The 17326-nt window shown below is 56.5% G+C and overlaps 1 protein-coding gene across 6 annotated transcripts in view; it reads right to left on the reverse strand.

Annotated features, from left to right (window-relative positions):
• The window catches only part of EXD3 (exonuclease 3'-5' domain containing 3), a 77564-nt gene that overhangs the window by 60058 nt on the left and 180 nt on the right, over positions 1–17326 (reverse strand). For 4 of the 6 annotated variants that reach the window (XM_070799765.1, XM_070799764.1, XM_070799762.1 and 1 more), the window contains exons 2-3: positions 13269–13555; positions 107–178 (exon numbers count right to left, since the gene is read on the reverse strand). Coding sequence is in view for 4 of the 6 variants with exons in the window: in XM_070799764.1 (XP_070655865.1) it covers positions 107–158 (52 nt within the window). In the remaining 2 variants the exon portion in view is untranslated. Of the gene's footprint in view, positions 1–106; positions 182–13268; positions 13556–17326 lie in introns of those variants that run through there. The other 2 variants (XM_070799763.1, XM_070799766.1) reach the window with 2 other exon arrangements.

Below are 17326 nucleotides of genomic sequence, written 5' to 3' on the forward strand. Positions count from 1 at the left end.
TGTCCCTGCCCTGTGCACGGACCCCACACACCCACCCCCGGCCCACCCTGCACTTCCCAGCTGGACCTGGGGCCGTGAGGGGCACACGCTGACCCACGGGACTCACCACCAGCGGGGTCACCGGCAGCAGGCTTTTCTTCTGGGTCTCCAGGGTCCATTCTCAGGGAAGATGCAGGAGCTGCTGGAGACCAGTGGAGACAGTCAGGCTGCAGGCTCCACACACAAGGGAGAGACCCTGAAGGGCAGCCACGCAGGGCCCACTTCTGTGGTTGGGAGGCAAGGTCTCGGGCGGCCGCAGCTTCCCTACTGGAGTCTGCCCCACGGGCGCAGCCAGCTCTGGGTCATCCAGGCTGACAGCAAAGCACTGCCGTTCCCAGGTGGCCAACAGGCTCCTGACAACATGCATTTTGCTTTTCCACATTTAGGGAAACGGGCCAGTTTGTCCTCATTTGCGGTGTGGTCTGTATCACGAGACTGTCGCAGCGCCTCTGTTTAGACCCGGGTCCTGACACAGGCCTGGATCAAGGGGTCCCCCATCTGCCCCCGTGTCGTCTGCTCCCCAACCCACTCCGCCGCCCCGCAGGCCACCACTCCCACAAGCTTTGTACGTTTACTGGCAAACTTCTCTCTAACAGGCTGATACAGCTGTTTGCTGACTCTCCAGTCTTACACTGACCGACCAAGCTCAAGGTGAGAACCCACCCCCAGCCCACGAGCCTGGAAACAGCTCTCTGAGGGTTTCCACTGAGTCTTCATGGGAGCCACAGGCAGAGCCCGGCTGAGCTGGCGTGAACTCCAGGTGCTTCTCTGCCTTGTCCATTTGCTCCAGACTTGTGTCAGGCCGGAGCAACTCCTGCTGCAAACAGTGTCCACTGGACACGTTTTAGGCCAGCTTCTGGACGAGAGGCCATGTACAAATGTGCTTCCTGCCATCGAGCGATGCCCAGGGTTGGGGAGGGATGGGCCAGTTCCCAGCTAGTGGCAGTAGCCCAGCTAAGACCACTGACCTGGAGCCTGGCGAGCAGAGCCTCCCACTGAGTAGAGGAGTCTGCAGCCCAGGCACCAGCTGGAGGGGCTGTTGGGGCCAGAAGTGCAGGTGAGAATGCAGGACCCCCAGAGCTCCCAGAGGCAGCTGTCCCTGGGCCGAGAGTTCATCAGAGACACGAGTGGTCAAGCGATGCTGCTCACTCAGGGACCCATCCCAGTGACCACAGCGAGTGAGACCCACTGTAGATCCGTGCTGCCAACCCAACCGTGTAACCAGGCCCCTAAGCCCCAGCAAGTCCACGGGACACTTTGTAGGCTGAACCTCTCCAAGATAAAGATCTACCCGAACACAGGTCCATCTAGTCAAAGCTATGGTTTTTCCAGTAGTCATGCACAGATGTGAGTTGGACCATAAAGAAAGCTGAGCACCGAAGAATTGATGCTTTTGAACCGTGGCTTTGGAGAAGACTCTTGAGAGTCTCTTCGACTGCAAGGAGATTCTACCAGTCCATCCTAAAGGAGATCAGTCCTGACTATTCATTGGAAGGACTGATGCTGAAGCTGAAACTCCAATACTTTGGCCACCTGATGCAAAGAAGTGACTCATTGGAAAAGACCCTGATGCTGGGAAAGATTGAAGGCAGGAGGAGAAGGGGACGACAGAGGATGAGATGGTCGGATGGCATCACTGACTCGATGGACAAGAGTTTGAGCAAGGTGCAGGAGTTGGTGATGGAGAGAGAGCCCTGGTGTGCTGCAGTCCATGGGGTCACAGAGTCAAACATGGCTGAGTGAGTGAACTGAACTGACTGAATGCAATGCCAAGTTATGCCCCCCTCACCAGCTCAAGGTAATCAGAAACTGCCTGCTCACTGGAACAACACTCAGCATTCTTCAGATGAAGGTAACAGAATAGAGTCCCTGCAGCATATCATTCACGATGTTCAGAGGTAATATAAAAATCACAAAGGAAAGTGCGACCTGTAGGTAAGGGGGAAGAATACAGAAAAGCACTTGACAGAAAGCAAGCTGAAGGCGGCTCAGAGGTTGGATTTAGCAAAGACTGTAACACAACTATCATAAGTGTGTTAAAAAGACGAATGAAAATCACGCTCAGAAAGTTACAGGATAATACGATCTTCATGAAACAGAGAGGCAGAAATGGAAATCACATGAACCTACACAGAAGAATGGGAGCCCCTGACGGCTCAGCAGTAAAGAATCCACCTGCCAATGCAGGAGATGTGAGTTCCGTCCCTGGATCAGGAAGATCCCTAGAAAAGAAAACGGCAACCCACTCTAGCATTCTTGCCTGGGAAATCCCATGGACAGAGGAGCGGAGCGGGCTACGGTCCACGGGGCTGCAAGTGAGCTGGACTGAACCACGACAACAATAAAGAACTAGATGGCAGTTCTCCAATAAAACACATACAAGTACGACTCAAACGGAAAATCCACTGACTGGGCTTGACAGTAGACTGGAGATGGCAGATTAAAGAGTCAGTGAATTTGAAGACAGATCAATGGAAATTAGGGCCTCCCTGGTGGCTCAGACGGTAAAGAATCCGCCTGCAATGCAGGAGACCTGGGTTTGATCCCTGGTCAGGAAGATCCCCTGCAGAAGGGAATGGCAACCCACTCCAGTATTCTTTCCTGGAGATTCCCATGGACAGAGGAGCCTGGTGGGCTACCGTTTATGGGGTTGCAAAGAGTCAGACACGACTTAGTAACTAAGCACGCAGTCAAAATTGTATCTAAAGAGGGCGGAAGAGTAAAGAAAAAAAAAGCGACACCACTTCTTCCCTGTTGGATTCCTTGCAAAGCCTTCACTAAGGGGACTGAGCACCACAACCCTCCCCAGGAAGTTCAGACAAGCTGGAGGAGGGCCGCCTGCTCCCAGGGGCAGCCCCTCCCGAGCTTCTGCCGAGCCTCTGCCGCCCGTCTTGGTCTGGACGGCTGCTCTCCAGCCTGGCGCCTCCCGCCCCGCTTCTGCCCAGTGCGTCCTGCATCCCTGACCTCGAAGCCTCCATCTTCTGTCTCCTCCTGACTCCAGAGGAGCACATTCTCCACAAGCTTCCTGAGAATAACTGCAAGGGGGGGATGTGCCACTGCTCTCGGCTATCTGCAAGTGTCTTCACAGGCCCCTGGCCTGGCTAGAAGCCTGGCTGGGCCTGGCTGTGGGTGAGGAGCCATCCCCAAGAGTGATGGTGATGGTCCTTCCCGTGGTGCTGCGAGCTCTGAACCACCTGCCTCCTGACTGCAGCTGGGACTCTGCTCCCCTCCTGGGGCACCTCCCCTGCCAGCCTGCAGGTGCCAGGAGGGACGGACGGGGCAAGGTCTGCTAGGCACCCCTGGACTCTCTGCTCTTGGGGTTACTCTGACTCGGACGCTGGGCTTCCTGGAAGAACCTCTAATTTTCTTATGTCTCCTCTTCTCTGCCTTTGGGGGAGATTTCTTGACTTTTATTTTGCCACTCTTTCGTTAATTACTCATTCCTACTACCAGAATTTTAATAACATCCACGAGTTCTGTCTCCCTTCACCCCCAAGGACCCGGTGGCTTCCGCGTGCTTTGTTGGTCGGTATGGACGCCTCCCTCCCTTCACGGCCCCTTTCCTCAGGTCTGAGGGCTGCGGCCTACCCTGCAGGCCCTGGACAGCTGCTGGGCCGGGGGGGAAGGCACTCCTGGGAAGAGCCTCCCTGGGGGCACCGGTGCCTGGAGGAGCGGTCTGTCGGGAAGGAACCCTCCCTCCCCACCTGGGGTCTTGGGTGCCCAGCCCATGCAGATGTCCCCAGGCCCTGTCTCCAGCTCCAGCCTCCCGGGCTCTGCAGTGGCTGGGCCAGCCCTCACTCGTGACAGGCCTCTCCCCCTGTCCTCAGCGTTTGCTTTCCTCCTGTCTACGGTCACCTGAATGGACCTGGAGTGAGGCAGGCAATCCAGCCTGTTTGCCCAGGAACCACTGGGAAAAACCCAGCTGCCCGCCCCTGCCTACCCCTTGCTGGGACCTAATCCCAGATGCCTTCTGCCCACCTCCCACCCCAAGTCTGGCCCAACCCTGGGAGGACTGCCACTCCCGGCGGCTGGGGTCTCTGATACAGCACCCTCTCTCTGGGGGGCCGGTTCTCCCACCTGCCACACCCTCAGGGCACCCATGGAGTGGGTGCAGGCAGGTGTTTGCACCAGGAGTGGGAGGGCAGTGCTGCGTGGCCAGGCAAGGCCAGAGCCGGGCTCTGGGCCCCTCTGCAGGCAGTGCCGTCCTGGGGTCCTGCCCACACTGGGGCCCGGCCAGGGCGCAACAGGACGAGCGCGTCCTGTGCGTGGGCAAGTGCCGCTCATACCCCTCGCCCTCCTGTCTGGCATGTCCACTGTCTGTCCGTCCCCTGGGGCCCCGGGGCAGCGCTGGGCACAAAGGCTGGTCCAGCTCCATGGCCCGCTGTGCCTCTGTGACCCCACTGTGACCCCACCAACTCTGCGACCTGTCTGGCCTGGGGTGGGGGGTGACCCTGGGGCCAGCCAGAGGGTCCCGAACAGGAGGGGCTGGAGACGGTGCAGGGCCCCTCCCTAGGAGCCCAGCCTGGCTCCTCCTCACGTCACCCCCATCGGCCAGGCCCCACCCAGGGCCCTGGGCTGAGTGCGCGTCTGGCCAGGCAGGCTCCATGTGGTCAACACTGTCGCTGGCTGTTCCTGGAGCCCCTAACCCTGCACAGCACACAGCCACGGCCACCCACCGACCCAGCCAATGAGCCCTGAGGCAGCGAACTCCTGGTGGGGCTGGGGTTGGGACCCATGCGCGGCTGAGAGCAATCAGCTGCTTTTAGGAAACTCCAAACAGGCCTCCTCTCCTGGCCTCCAGTCCGCTGCAGGCAGGGCCCATGGTTGCCGTGGGGGCTTCTGAGAGGGTCTCCAGCCCATAGCTCCCTCCGTCCCAGCACAGTCCAGCCCTCAGGCCACTCCACCCTTGTGTGACCCCAGGGACATTTCCTCTGTGAAAAGATGGAGGCTTTATTTTAGTAGTAAAGACCACCAGCATGAAAAAATCTGATAGAGGAGCCTGGCAAGCTACAGTCCAAAGGGTTACAGTCGGACACAAGTGAACACGCACATGGAGGGAACCACGTGTAAAGACGAGCAGCAGCGAAGGCCCGTCTGCCCAACCCCTGCCCTCCAGGGGAACCTGGGCCCAGCAGGGCCCCACGCCTCATGCTCTTTCCATGTGAGCCAGTCAGGGTTTGTCCAAGCACAAGGCCTCGATGGCCTTCTTTCCACTGCAGGCATCCACTTTGCTGGTCAGATATGCAGATGATACCACTGTAACGGCAGAAGGTGAAGAGGAACTAAAGAGCCTTGATGAAAGTGAAAGAGGAGAGTGAAAAACCTGGCTTAAAACTCAACACTCAAAAAACTAAAATTACGGCATCCAGTTCCATCACTTCTTGGCAAATAGGTGGGGAAAAAATGAAAACAGTGAGAGACTTTATTTTCTTGGGCTCCAAAATCACTGCGGATGGTGGCTGCAGCCATGGAATTAAAAGATGCTTGCTCTTTGGAAGAGAAGCTATGACCAACCTAGACAGCGTATTAAAAAGCAGAGACTTTACTTTGCCGACAAAGGTCCATCTAGTCAAAGCTATGGTTTTTCCAGTAGCCACGTACAGACATGAGAGTTGGACCTAAAGAAGGCTGAGCAATGAAGAACTGAATGTTTTCAAATTGTGGTGCTAGAGAAGACCCTTGAGAGTCCCACTGGACTGCAAGGAGATGAAACCGATAAACCCTAAAGGAAATCAACCCTGAATATTCGTCGGAAGCACTGATGCTGAAGCTCCAATACTTTGGCCACCTGATGCGAAGAGGCACCTCATTAGACTCTAACGCTGGGAAAGACTGAGAGCGGAAGGTGGCTACAGGATGAGATGGTTGGATGGCATCATCGACTCAATGGACGTGAGTCTGAGCAAACCCTGGGAGATAGTGAAGGACAGGGAAGTGTGGCATGCTGCAGTCCATGGGGTCACAAAGAGTCAGACATGACTGAATGTCTGAATATCAACAACCAGGAAGGGGGCAGATGACCCAACGGCTCTGCTGTGGGAGGGTGTGTTTTCCAATCTTCTCAACTAGGGCTAACCTCTACAATTCCAAGGTTTTTCTGTGGGTATATTTCCACCTCCCTCTGCGGGGCCGCTTTCCCACTTTCTTTCAGGGCATGGTGCCGCCTGGCCACGTGAGGCAGGCGATGGTCTCTGCTCTCAGGCCAGCCCCAGGTCAGGTGGACAGACCCAGACCTTCCTTGGCCAGCAGAGCTCAGCTCTGGTCTGTTCCCGAGCCCCAGAATCTGAAATCAGCAACTACGTGCTTCTGAGATTGAAAACAGCTGGCAGCTACCAAGTTCAAGTTCAGCCCACTGCAGCCCTTATAAACTGACCTCATTTGAAAATGAAGCAGGCTGCAGTGGTGGTGCTGGGCTTGCAGCGCACACCAGGCAAACAGGCCGTCCCGGGACGGGAGCCCTGGGCGCGCACCTCCTCTAGTTTTTGAACTTTCTCTAAATCAGTCACAAAATACAACTCATTCAGGGTTGTGATTCTGCTGAAAGGGGCTAGGCTGAGCCACATCCCTGCAGGGAGGCCTGGCATGTGACCGGAGGTCCGCCTCAAAGATCCCTGCTCGCCCCAAAGGCTCCTGCTTCTCAGCTCCGCCCCACACCTGGGCGGGGAACCCCTGTCAGACACCAAACCCACCGAAACGGACTCAAACGAGAGGAGGGGGCAGGGGGGTTCCAGAAAGAAGCCCGGCCAGACTGCTTCCTCCTGAGAGGTGGCTGGATTATCTACCTGGGAGCCTCCCGGGAGCCAGCCCGTGCTGCCACAAATTCCAGGCGATCAGGGCCCCCAGCTGTGCCTCCATCCTCCTGCTTGGCACGCTGACAAGGCTGGCCCCCCAGGCAGACGCGTCCTGAACTCTGCCCTCAGTCAGGCCCGAGGAGACCCAGAGGAGGAAGAGGACACCAGCAGGCCCTAACCCTCGGGGAAGCTGCCGCCTCCAGCGGAGCCCCCAGCCCCGTGTGAGGCAGAAGGGGGCTCAGAGCAGGTGCTCGTGGGCGTGTCCCTTCCTGGCCCCGCCTTCCCCCCCGCCCCGCCCTTCAACCCCTCACATCCAAAGGAGGCCAGGTTGGGGTGCGTCCTTCGGGCCTGTCGTCCCCCTCAAAGCGGCTTTGTGAACGGGTTGTGCCCCAGCCTCGAAGCCTGAGACCCCATGGGAGCCCAGAGGACGAGTCCTGGCTCGGGGGGCACAGCGAGGAGTGGAGGGCCCAAGTTTCTGATCCCAAGCTGCCTTTCAAGCAGCCAGACAGCAGGGCTTTAGGGCCCCGCAGGAGTCACGCTGCTGCCCAGGTCCAGGCCTCTGTCCATCCCTCCATCCGCCGGCCCAGGAGAGCGCAGCAGGAGGCCTCTCCGCACCACGGGGAGTGACGGGGGTCAGCGCCGCACTCTGGCTGGGAGGCCCAGTCCCGCTCCCGTCGCTACTTCTCCGTTGTTTCCCACAAACACGGGGCGCTGGCTGCGTGTCCCCGCAGGCATTCCCTGCGCCTCCACAGCGGCCAGGGGGCACGCGGGCGTGGCAAGGGGGCTGCCGGGCCCAGGCTCCGGCTCCCCGGGAGGACCCGAGCAGGAGCTCGGCGGGGCGGGGCTCAGCGCGGGATCCGGGCGGCCCGAGGCCCCTCCTCGCCCGCAACCCGGCAGGCCGCCCAGTGCAGGAAACTGCCGGCTTCTCTACGCCGGCTGCGCTCGGGAATAGGAGCGCAGGGCGCACTAGGCGTACATAAAGTGTGTCATGAAAACTAGCTTGCCTCTTTCACAGAAAATTTAAAGGCACACCTGTGGCTCAGGTAATTCTGCTGGACACACTGCTCTGGAGAAACGCCGCTGACCAGGGAGGAGGGTGGCCCTGGCGGCCCGGCTGCCTCCCCACCGCGATACCGGGGCCTCGGCAGGACGGGCGGATGCCCGGCTCCTCAGCCACTGCTCTGCGTAACGGCCGCAGGAGTCACCCTGCTGTCCCCACTGCAGGACGCGGTCACCATGCCAGAGCCGCCCCGGACCCCCGAGACACAGGGGCGGAAGGCCAGGCCCCTGCGGATGGGGCCGCTCAGGCCTCTTCAGTGAAGCAACAGCACTGACGGGGGCGCCCCTAAAACACAATTCAGCGTGTGTGCGTTCATCTCAGTGACGCTTTTAAAGCTTCATGGAGATGTAATCCACAGACCGTGGAACTGACTTCTTAAAGTGGACAACTCAGCGTCTCTAATATATTCAGGCATGGGCAACCGTCACCCCTGACCCAGAGCCACCGTTACCCGAAGATCACTGCCCCCGCCCCAGGCCTGGCAGCTCCACCTGGTCAGGACACCTTGTGAAAACAGAGCCATCCTTTCTCATCCAGCTCCGTACACTCAGCACAGGGCTTGTCCACACCGCGGGGCATCTGCTGTGGACCCAGCCGTGGCCCGTGTGGATGCCTGTCGGCCTCTCTGCAATGTGCCAGGCCAGACGCGGCTGGCATTCGACTCTGGGGAACCTGTGGGCGCCTCCAGGGCAGCAGCTGCGGGAGACTCCCCTCGTAGGCGGGTCTTCACGTAGCGTCCTCGCCAACACTGGGCGATACTGGGCAGTCCGTCTTTCTCACTCCCTCTTTCCCAGGGGCTTGATTCTTAACTTCTTGATTTGACTTCAGGATTGTTCCTTTCTTTAAAAATCAGACTCATCAACTCTAAACACAGACAGTGACTTTCAGGGACACCGCGGTGGTGGTCTCTGGCCCCCTGGATCACCGCCCTGGCCTCCCACGGCGCAGCGCTTCCCCTGCAGCACACAGGAACCAGCCCTGGGAGTCTCGGCCACAAAGCTCTTCAGTACCCTTTCTCACTGGGTGCCAGGCGGCGGCAGGAGCAGGGGCAGAGGTCAGCGGTCAGCAGCCCCACCATCTGGGTGGAGGTTCCTGCTCCCTGCCTGTTCTGACTGAGGCTGGTCACAGCTTTTCTTCCAAGGAGCAAGCAAACCCCAGTCTCCTGCATTGCAGGCTGATTCTTTGCCACTGAGCCACCTGGGAAGCACCTTAAAAATTGGATTTTACATTGACTATTTAATGTCACGGGGACAAAGCCTCCCCATGTGGCACGAAGCTGTCACCAAAGCAGCTGCTGGGAATAGAGGGCCTCGGGCCCCGGCCCACTCAGCACTGGGGCCACCCACCGGCCCTCTGGGTCTTCTCTTTCACTCTCTGAATCTTCTAGATATTACACGATGAACACACTCCACCTCGTATTCATGAAAAAGTAATCAAACCACAAAGTTATTTTTGAAAGTTAAACTACGATGGACTCTTAGCTCTAGAGAGGAGTTGGGCACCCACCTGGGTGCCCAGGATTATGAGCTGCAAGGCGGGCCTCTCCTGTCGCCGCCTCTCCACGCTGCCAGGCACACCTGCCGTCTCGAGGGGCGGCTGGTGGTCCTGCCTCGGGGTGACCCAGGCTGCAGCCAGGGCTGGGGGCTGGGACCCCAGGCCCAGACAGCGAGCATTTCTGAGCCCGGCTGGTCTTCGCCCACCGCCTACTCCAACCCCCCTCCCCCAGGCCTGTTCTGACAGGAGGCCCTGATTTCTGAGGAGGTTCCCATGTTTATTACTGTAACGTCAGGGTTCGGTGTATATGCCGTTTACGTGTGTGGCTCTCACCTTTCGTGAGTGTTCAAAATTTTTTTCACTTTCATTTTCCCTTAATTACTCTTAGCAAAAGGTTGTACCATTGGTCTTTTCAAAGAACTAGTTTTGGGGGACTTCCCTGGTGGCCCAGTGATTAGGACTTGGTGCTGTCACTGCCGTGGCCTGGGTTCGATCCCTGGTTGGGAAACTAAGATCTCTCAAGCTCTACCAGTTCAGTTCAGTCACTCAGTCATGTCTGACTCTTTGTGACCCCATGGACTACAGCACGCCAGACTCCCCTGTCCATCACCAACTCCCGGAGTTTACTCAAACTCACATCCATCGAGTCGGTGATGCCATCCAACCATCTCATCCTCTGTCGTCCCCTTCTTCTCCTGCCTTCAATTTTTCTAGCATCAGGGTCTTTTCCAATGAGTCAGTTCTTTGCATCAGGTGGCCAAAGTATTGGAGCTTCAGCTTCAGCATCAGTCCTTCCAATGAATATTCAGGACTGATTTCATTTAGGATGGACTGGTTTGATCTCCTTGCAGTCCAACAGATTCTCAAGAGTCTTCTCCTACACGGCAGTTCAAAAGCATCAATTCTTTGGAGTTCAGCTTTCCTTATAGTCCAACTCTCACATCCATACATGACTACTGGAAAAACCATAGCTTTGACTAGATGGACCTTTGTCAGCAAAGTAATGTCTCTGCTTTTTAATATGCTGTCCAGGTTGGTCACAGCTTTTCTTCCAAGGAACAAGCGTCTTTTAATTTCACTGCTGCAGTCACTATCTGCAGTGATTTTGGAGCCCCCCAAAAATAAAGTCTGTCATTATTTCCATTGTTTCCCCATCTATTTGCCATGAACTGATGGGCCCGGATGCCATGATCTTAGTTTTCTGAATGTTGAGTTTTAAGCCAACTTTTTCACTCTCTTCTTTCACTTTTATCAAAAGGCTCTTTAGTTCTTCTTCACTTTCTGCCATAAGGGTGGTGTCATCTGCATATCTGAGGTTATTGATATTTCTCCTGGCAATCTTGATTCCAGCTTGTGATTCATCCTGCCTGGCATTTCACATGATGTACTCTTCATAGAAGTTAAATAAGCAGGACGACAATATACCGCCTGACATACTCCTTTCTCAATTTGGAACCAGTCTGCTATTCCATATCCTGTTCTAACTGTTGCTTCTTGACCTGGATACAGGTTTCTCAGGAGGCAGGTAAAGTGGTCTGGTATTCCCATCTCTTTTAAGAATTTTCCCACAGTTTGTTCTGATCCACACAGTCAAAGGCTTTAGCGTAGTCAAAGAAGCAGAAGTAGATGTTTTTCTGGAATTCTCTTGCTTTTTCTATGATCCAGCAGATGTTGGCAATTTGATCTCTGGTTCCTCTGCCTTTTTCGAATCCAGCTTGAACATCTGGAAGTTCTCCATCCATGTACTCTTGAAGCCTAGCTTGGAGAATTTTGAGCATTACTTTGCTGGCATGTGAGATGAGTGCAATTGTGCGGTAGTTTGAACATTCTCTGGCATTGCCTTTCTTTGGGACTCAAGTTGCACGACATGGCCAAAAATTAAAAAAGAACTAGCTTCTGGTTTTACTAATTTTATGTCTCCTGATTTAAGTATTTAATTAACTTTTCTCTTTTTTTTCTTCAGATATATATATATTTTCAGATTCTTTTCCAATATAGATTATGAAAAGATATTGAATATAGTTCTCTGTGCTGTACAGTAAATAGATGCTTGGTGTTTATCTGTTTTACATAGAGTTGTGTGTACCCGTCAATTCAGAACCCTAACCTATACCCCCTTTCCCCTTGGGTCGTCACAGGTCTGTCGTCTACATCTGCGTCTGTTTCTGTTTCACTGGTAAGTTCATTCACGTCATATTTTAGATTCCACATGTAAGAGACATCGTGTGCTGTTGTCTTTGACCTACTTTGCTGCTGCTGCTAAGTCACTTCAGTCGTGTCCGACTCTCTGCGACCCCATAGACGGCAGCCCACCAGGCTCCCCCGTCCCTGGGATTCTCCAGGCAAGAACACTGGAGTGGGTTGCCATTTCTTTCTCCAATGCAGGAAAGTGAAAAGTGAAAGTGAAGTCCCTCAGTCGTGTCCGACCTTCAGCGACCCCATGGACTGCAGCCCACCAGGCTCCTCCATCCGGGATTCTCCAGGCAAGAGCACTGGAGCGGGTGCCACCGCCTTCTCCGTTGACCTACTTTACTTAGTATGATAATGTCTAGGTCCATCCATGCTGCTGCAAACAGCATCATTTCATTCTAAGTTTTCCTCTATATTAATTCCCCCTGCTTCCTTCCGTTTCTTCTGTTTATTTTTTACTTTGGTGAGGGGGGGGCTGGTTTGCTCTCCACCAGAGATGAATGCTTTCTGGTTAAATGCAGGCTTCTTGGATTTGCCTTTTGTTGTAACAGCCCTGATGGTCCTCTTCCCTCTGGCTGGCCCTCCTCCCTGGAGGCCCCCAGGCCGGCCCTTCCCTCTGGACTCCAGAAGCCACTGGAGTGGTTCTGGGGCACTGTCCGTCTGGGGCAGCACTCACTGGCTGCTCTGTTGGCTCCACGTGACGCACACTTCTTCTTTTCAGGCTGTTTCTGGCTCCAGGTTTGTCGCTGCCGGTTCGCATCATGTTTCCTCCCCCTTCCTCACACTCTGGCTTCTCCTGGAGATGGGGCACAACCTGGGGGTGGGCCCTGGCCGCAGAGCTGTCGTGGGCAGGATGCCACATGGCTGTGCAGGGGGCCTGCGAGTGGGAACTGGCTCGGGGAGCAGCAGCAGCGTGGCCTCTGCTCTGAAACTGCATGAGGGGCTCCGTCTGTGAGAGCAGAGACAGGTGAGGAGCCGCCTGCAGGTCCAGGGCACCCGACGCCCGGCTCCCTGGAGACGCAGCCCTTCCCCACAGCGTCCTGCAGGACAGAACTACAAGTTCCCCTGTTTATAGTCTCCTTTCAGCTCCGAACCTCCAGGAGACGAATCCTGAGCCACGTGCGTGCATGGCTGCCCTGGTGTGCAGACTGCCCCGGGTGGGAAGCCCTGCTCGCGTCTGAACGCGCCCCTCCCGGCATGCTGCCTTTCCTTCCATAGGGCTTCCTGGGGGGAGGGACTGGCCCTCAGTACCCAGGTTCTCTGTCGGCGGTCCCTGAGCAGCGGAAGCGGCGGGTGTGCTGAGCCCCCAGGAACTGTGGTCACCCAGCACTGGGTCAAGGGGCTCTCCACGGGCTCGTGTGACGGGCACAGCCTGAGGAACCCAGGCTCCGCGCGGGGACCGTGGACACCAAGTGCCTCTGTCATGTGTGAGCCTACATTTATTTTCTGAGAGAAAAATCTTATCTGGCATTTAGCTTTTTTCTTGGACATGCCCATTGTTTAAAAAGGGGAAAAACAAACAAAAACAAACAAACAAAAAAAAACCCAACCACTTGTATTGGGCTAAAATCAATTCCCAAATATCCAAAACTCCTGCCCATTTGATTGACCCCTGAGCTCCGGAATTAACCAGCTATTAAGTTTCTTGGGAAGCAAGTTCCAGCGCTAAGCTGGCCTCTGAGCTGAGTCCTTACCTCAGGAACCGGTTCCCTCTCCCGGGCTCCCTCCGGCGTGTGTTCCCTCACACACTCACGTGTGAGCTGTGTGCTCCAAACGGTCTCAGCAGTGCTGGTGACGTGAGCGGCCGGGAGCTCTCACGGCCAGAGGTGGAACAGTGTCCTGACGGAAGCTGCTCCCAACGCCTCCAGTGCTGCTGGGAAGTAGATTTTAGCTCTCAGACACAATCAAGTGTTTCTGAACCACCTTCTTCAGAGCTGGAAGAACCTTAGCAGTCACTGAATCACTCCAACTTTCCGAGTATCTGTAAAACAGAAAAACTTGTAATTGAAACCTTCTTAAGGATTTTTTTAATTAAACATTTCATTTTGAGATGACTATAGATATGCATGTACTTGTAAGAAATAATAAAGAGACGTCCCATGTACCTTTCACCCCAAATCACAAGCAGGGCGTTGTGTGGATTAGAGGAGAGCCAGAGCATGGCAGTGCCACGGAGCCCTCGCTGCCCTCTGCAGTCGCCCCAAGGCCCTGATCTGCGAGCGGCCCTGGCAACGCTGGTCGCATCTCCGTTCACACCGTCTGTCATTTCAGGAAAGTTGCACGGATGGAACCACACAGTCTGGCCTCTGTGCATCTGCGCTCACTTGGCACACTCCCCTAAGACACACACGAGTCGCTGTGTGCGCCCAGGGCCCAACCCTTTTGCAGAGTGGGCTCCTGTGGTGTGGACGCAGGGGCTGCTTGGCTAGCACCCCCAAGGGCATCTAGTCTGCTTCCAGCTCTGGGTCATGAGGAGGCAGAGCTGCAGCACCACAGGGGCAGGCACCGCGATGTCACTTCTTTCATCTTCATTTTTTGGGGGCCATGCCTCAGAGCATGTGGTTTTTCAGTTCCTGGACCAGGCATTGAACCTGTGCTCCCTGCATTGGACGTGTGGAGTCTTAACCACTGGCCTGCCAGGGAAGTCCCTTTTTTCATTCTTTTATTGTGAAAATAGAAAAACACAAGATTAGTGGGCACAGAGGACAGCCAGACGGTAATTCAAGGGACCTGGGGGAGCAGGTGCCCAGAGGAGGTGGAAGGGGCAGGGAACACAGGAGACTCAAAGGACATGTGTCCCAGAGGCCAAGCACCGAGGAGGGATGAGTCAAAGGAGGCCGCCAGAAACCCCGACAGGAGTTTGGGCAGCACCCCGGCAGGATCAAGAATAAAAAGCATTATGGAAAGACAGTCAAAGAGCTACGCCGAATGACCGCCTGACCCAGCAAAGCCACTCCTGAGGGTGCACCCAAGAGCACAGAGAACACAAGGCCACAGAAACACCCACAGTGTGTGACTCACAAGAGCCAGACAGCGGGGCCCCTTGGAGCGCCCCAGCGGGGGTCCGTTTGATCAACAAAATGGGTCCGTCCACACAATGGAAATGACTCAGCCTGAAAAGGAACGAAGCACTGACCCTCCTGCACTGTGTGCAGACCTCAAGCACATGATGCTGAGGGGGAGATGCCAGATAGAAATCTACATGCTTTGTGATTGTGTTTATATGAATAGTCCAGAAGAGGTGAATCCAGACACTGGATGACTGGTTGCCTCAGGCAGGGATGACGGCGGGGGGGGGGGGGGGGGGGGGGGGGGGGGGTGTGGTGGTGCTGCAGTGGGGGATGCATTAGGGGCGATGGTGGCACAGCTCTGTGAATCTGACAAAAACACAGAATTGTACATTTTAAAATGAGCTGTATGATTTGTGAAGCACATCTCAGTATCTAAAAATCACCCGGCAAAGGAAACGGAGATGCTAAATCCTGCCGATTCTTAAAAGGAGTCTGGCTGTAAAGGAGCAAGGAGACACGTGGGCTGAGGGCGGGGGCTTTCTGTTCAAGGTGGGAAGAAACACAGGACATCCGTATAGAGGGGAAATGACACCTGGGGGGAGCGCCCCCGGGGACACACTGGGGACGGGGTAGTGCTCCGAGGGAGCAGGCACGTTCTCAGGGAGGAGGCAGATCTGGGGTGCAGGCACCGGGGATCCCTTCCAGCTGGGAGGCAGGATGGGTGGAGGTGAGGCCAAGGAGGGAAGGGAAGAAACTGGGCCGGGGAGGGGCGAGCTCCCAGGGCATGAGCCACGTGACCCACCTGAGGCTTGAGGTTACTGTGGACAGAGACAGGCCAGTGGGGCCAGGCTTCTCCTGCTGAGACAGAGGGACCAGGACCTGGACAAGAGTTTGGGGGGCGCTCCTTGGAAGAAAAGTTATGACCAACCTAGACAGCATATTACTTTGCCAACAGAGACATTACTTTGCCAACAAAGGTCTGTCTAGTCAAAGCTATGGTTTTTCCAGTGGTCATGTATGGATGTGAGAGTTGGACTATAAAGAAAGGTGAGCACCGAAGAACTGATGCTTTTGAACTGTGGTGTTGGAGAAGACTCTTGAGAGCCCCTTGGACGGCAAGGAGAGCAAACCACTCAATCCTAAAGGAAATCAGTCCTGAATATTCATTGAAAGGACTGATGCTGAAGCTGAAACTCTAATACTTTGGCCACCTGATGTGAAGAACTGACTCATTGGAAAATACCCTGATTCTGGGAAAGATTGAGGGCAGGAGGAGAAGGGGAAGAGGAAGAGATGGTTGGATGGCATCACCGACTCGATGGACATGAGTTTGAGCAAGCTCCGGGAGTTGGTGATGGACAGGGAAGCCTGGCATGCTGCAGTCCATGGGGTTGCAGAGAGTCGGACACAATTTAGCAACTGAAGTGAACTGAACTGGTCGGTGGGGGCTTGGTGGGTAGAGGGCATGAGCTGCAAGGACAGGTGTGGGTGGGGGGCTGCAGGAAGGAGGAGGCCCAAGTGGGCGGGTGGGAGGGTGCAGCTGAGCTCAGGGACCCTCAGGGCTGCAAGGGTCCTGAGGCTGTACCAGGCAGGGCGGTGGGAGGCCTGGGGCTGGGAGGTCTGGTCTGAGGAAGGGAGTGTCCACACGGGAATTCGGGGAGGAGAGAAGCACGTGAGAAGTGGGGGCTCTGCCCAGATCCACACCAACAGTTTGGGAACCTCAGTGCCCCACTGGTGAGAGGGCAGCCTCCTCAGGGGCGCACGGCCCAGGAGGGCTTCCCAGTCGACAAGCATCGTCTCGCAGCCCTGTTGGCTTGTCCTCAGTGACTTTGGTCCTCAGGGAAGGAAGCAGAGTCACAGCCCCAACTGAGCAGGGAGGGTGGCCAAAGTCGGAGGCAGGTGGCTCTCTGCCAGCCGCCCAGGACACACACCTCCCCGGACCCTGGAGGATGCTCAGGCATAAGGGCAGAGCCTGTGTCCGGCAGAGTTTCCAGGGTTCGTGCAGTGATGGGAACGTTTCTGCGCCAGCATCGAAAGGCCGCGGTGCCCAGGTGTTTGGTCAAAGAGTCACATGTTGCAGTGAAAGCATTTTTCAGATGAGATTAACATTTAAAACAGTAGACAAAGCGATAGGAAGCAGACCCTCCGTGGCAGGGGTGAAAGGGCGAAGACAGGCCCCTGAGGAGGGACGCTGCGGCTCTCCCAGCCTGTGGGCGCCTCAGACAGATGCAGCCCCCACAGCTGCCGGAGCGCGTCCTCCCCGCCGGCCACCCTCTGTGAAGGCCCTGGGGCACCGTGGGGCTGAGAGAGCCGCGTGAGACGCAGAGGGAGCCCCGCGGGACGCGAGCGGCGCCGGGCGGCCGGGCACCCGCAGGGCCCCGCCTCCGCCGGGACAGAGCCCCAGCGCCCCGAGGGCGGCCCCCGTCACCCGAGGGCGGGCGCACAGCCCTGGGGGCTTCCGCTTTCCCTGTGGAGAAGGGGGCTTCCGGTGTTCACGGTGTGGCACCGACACAGGGCAGGCTCGGGGCCCTCACGCGTCCCCGCCGGCGGGCCGAGCCCGGCGGGCTGAGGGCCTGACAGACGCCCGCACAGGGTCGTCGGCCCCGGGCCTCGGCCAGCTTCCGCGCCGAGCCCCCAGCCGCCCCTCCGGCGCCGACCCGGGGCCCACGGGTGACCCGCCCCCGGCCCCTCCCAGCGGCGCCCGCGTCCAGCGCCGGCCCGCGAGGCCCCAGGATCGCTTC

This window comes from Bos indicus, chromosome 11 (genome assembly GCF_029378745.1).
Source record: "Bos indicus isolate NIAB-ARS_2022 breed Sahiwal x Tharparkar chromosome 11, NIAB-ARS_B.indTharparkar_mat_pri_1.0, whole genome shotgun sequence".
Taxonomy (NCBI): Eukaryota; Metazoa; Chordata; class Mammalia; order Artiodactyla; family Bovidae; genus Bos; species Bos indicus.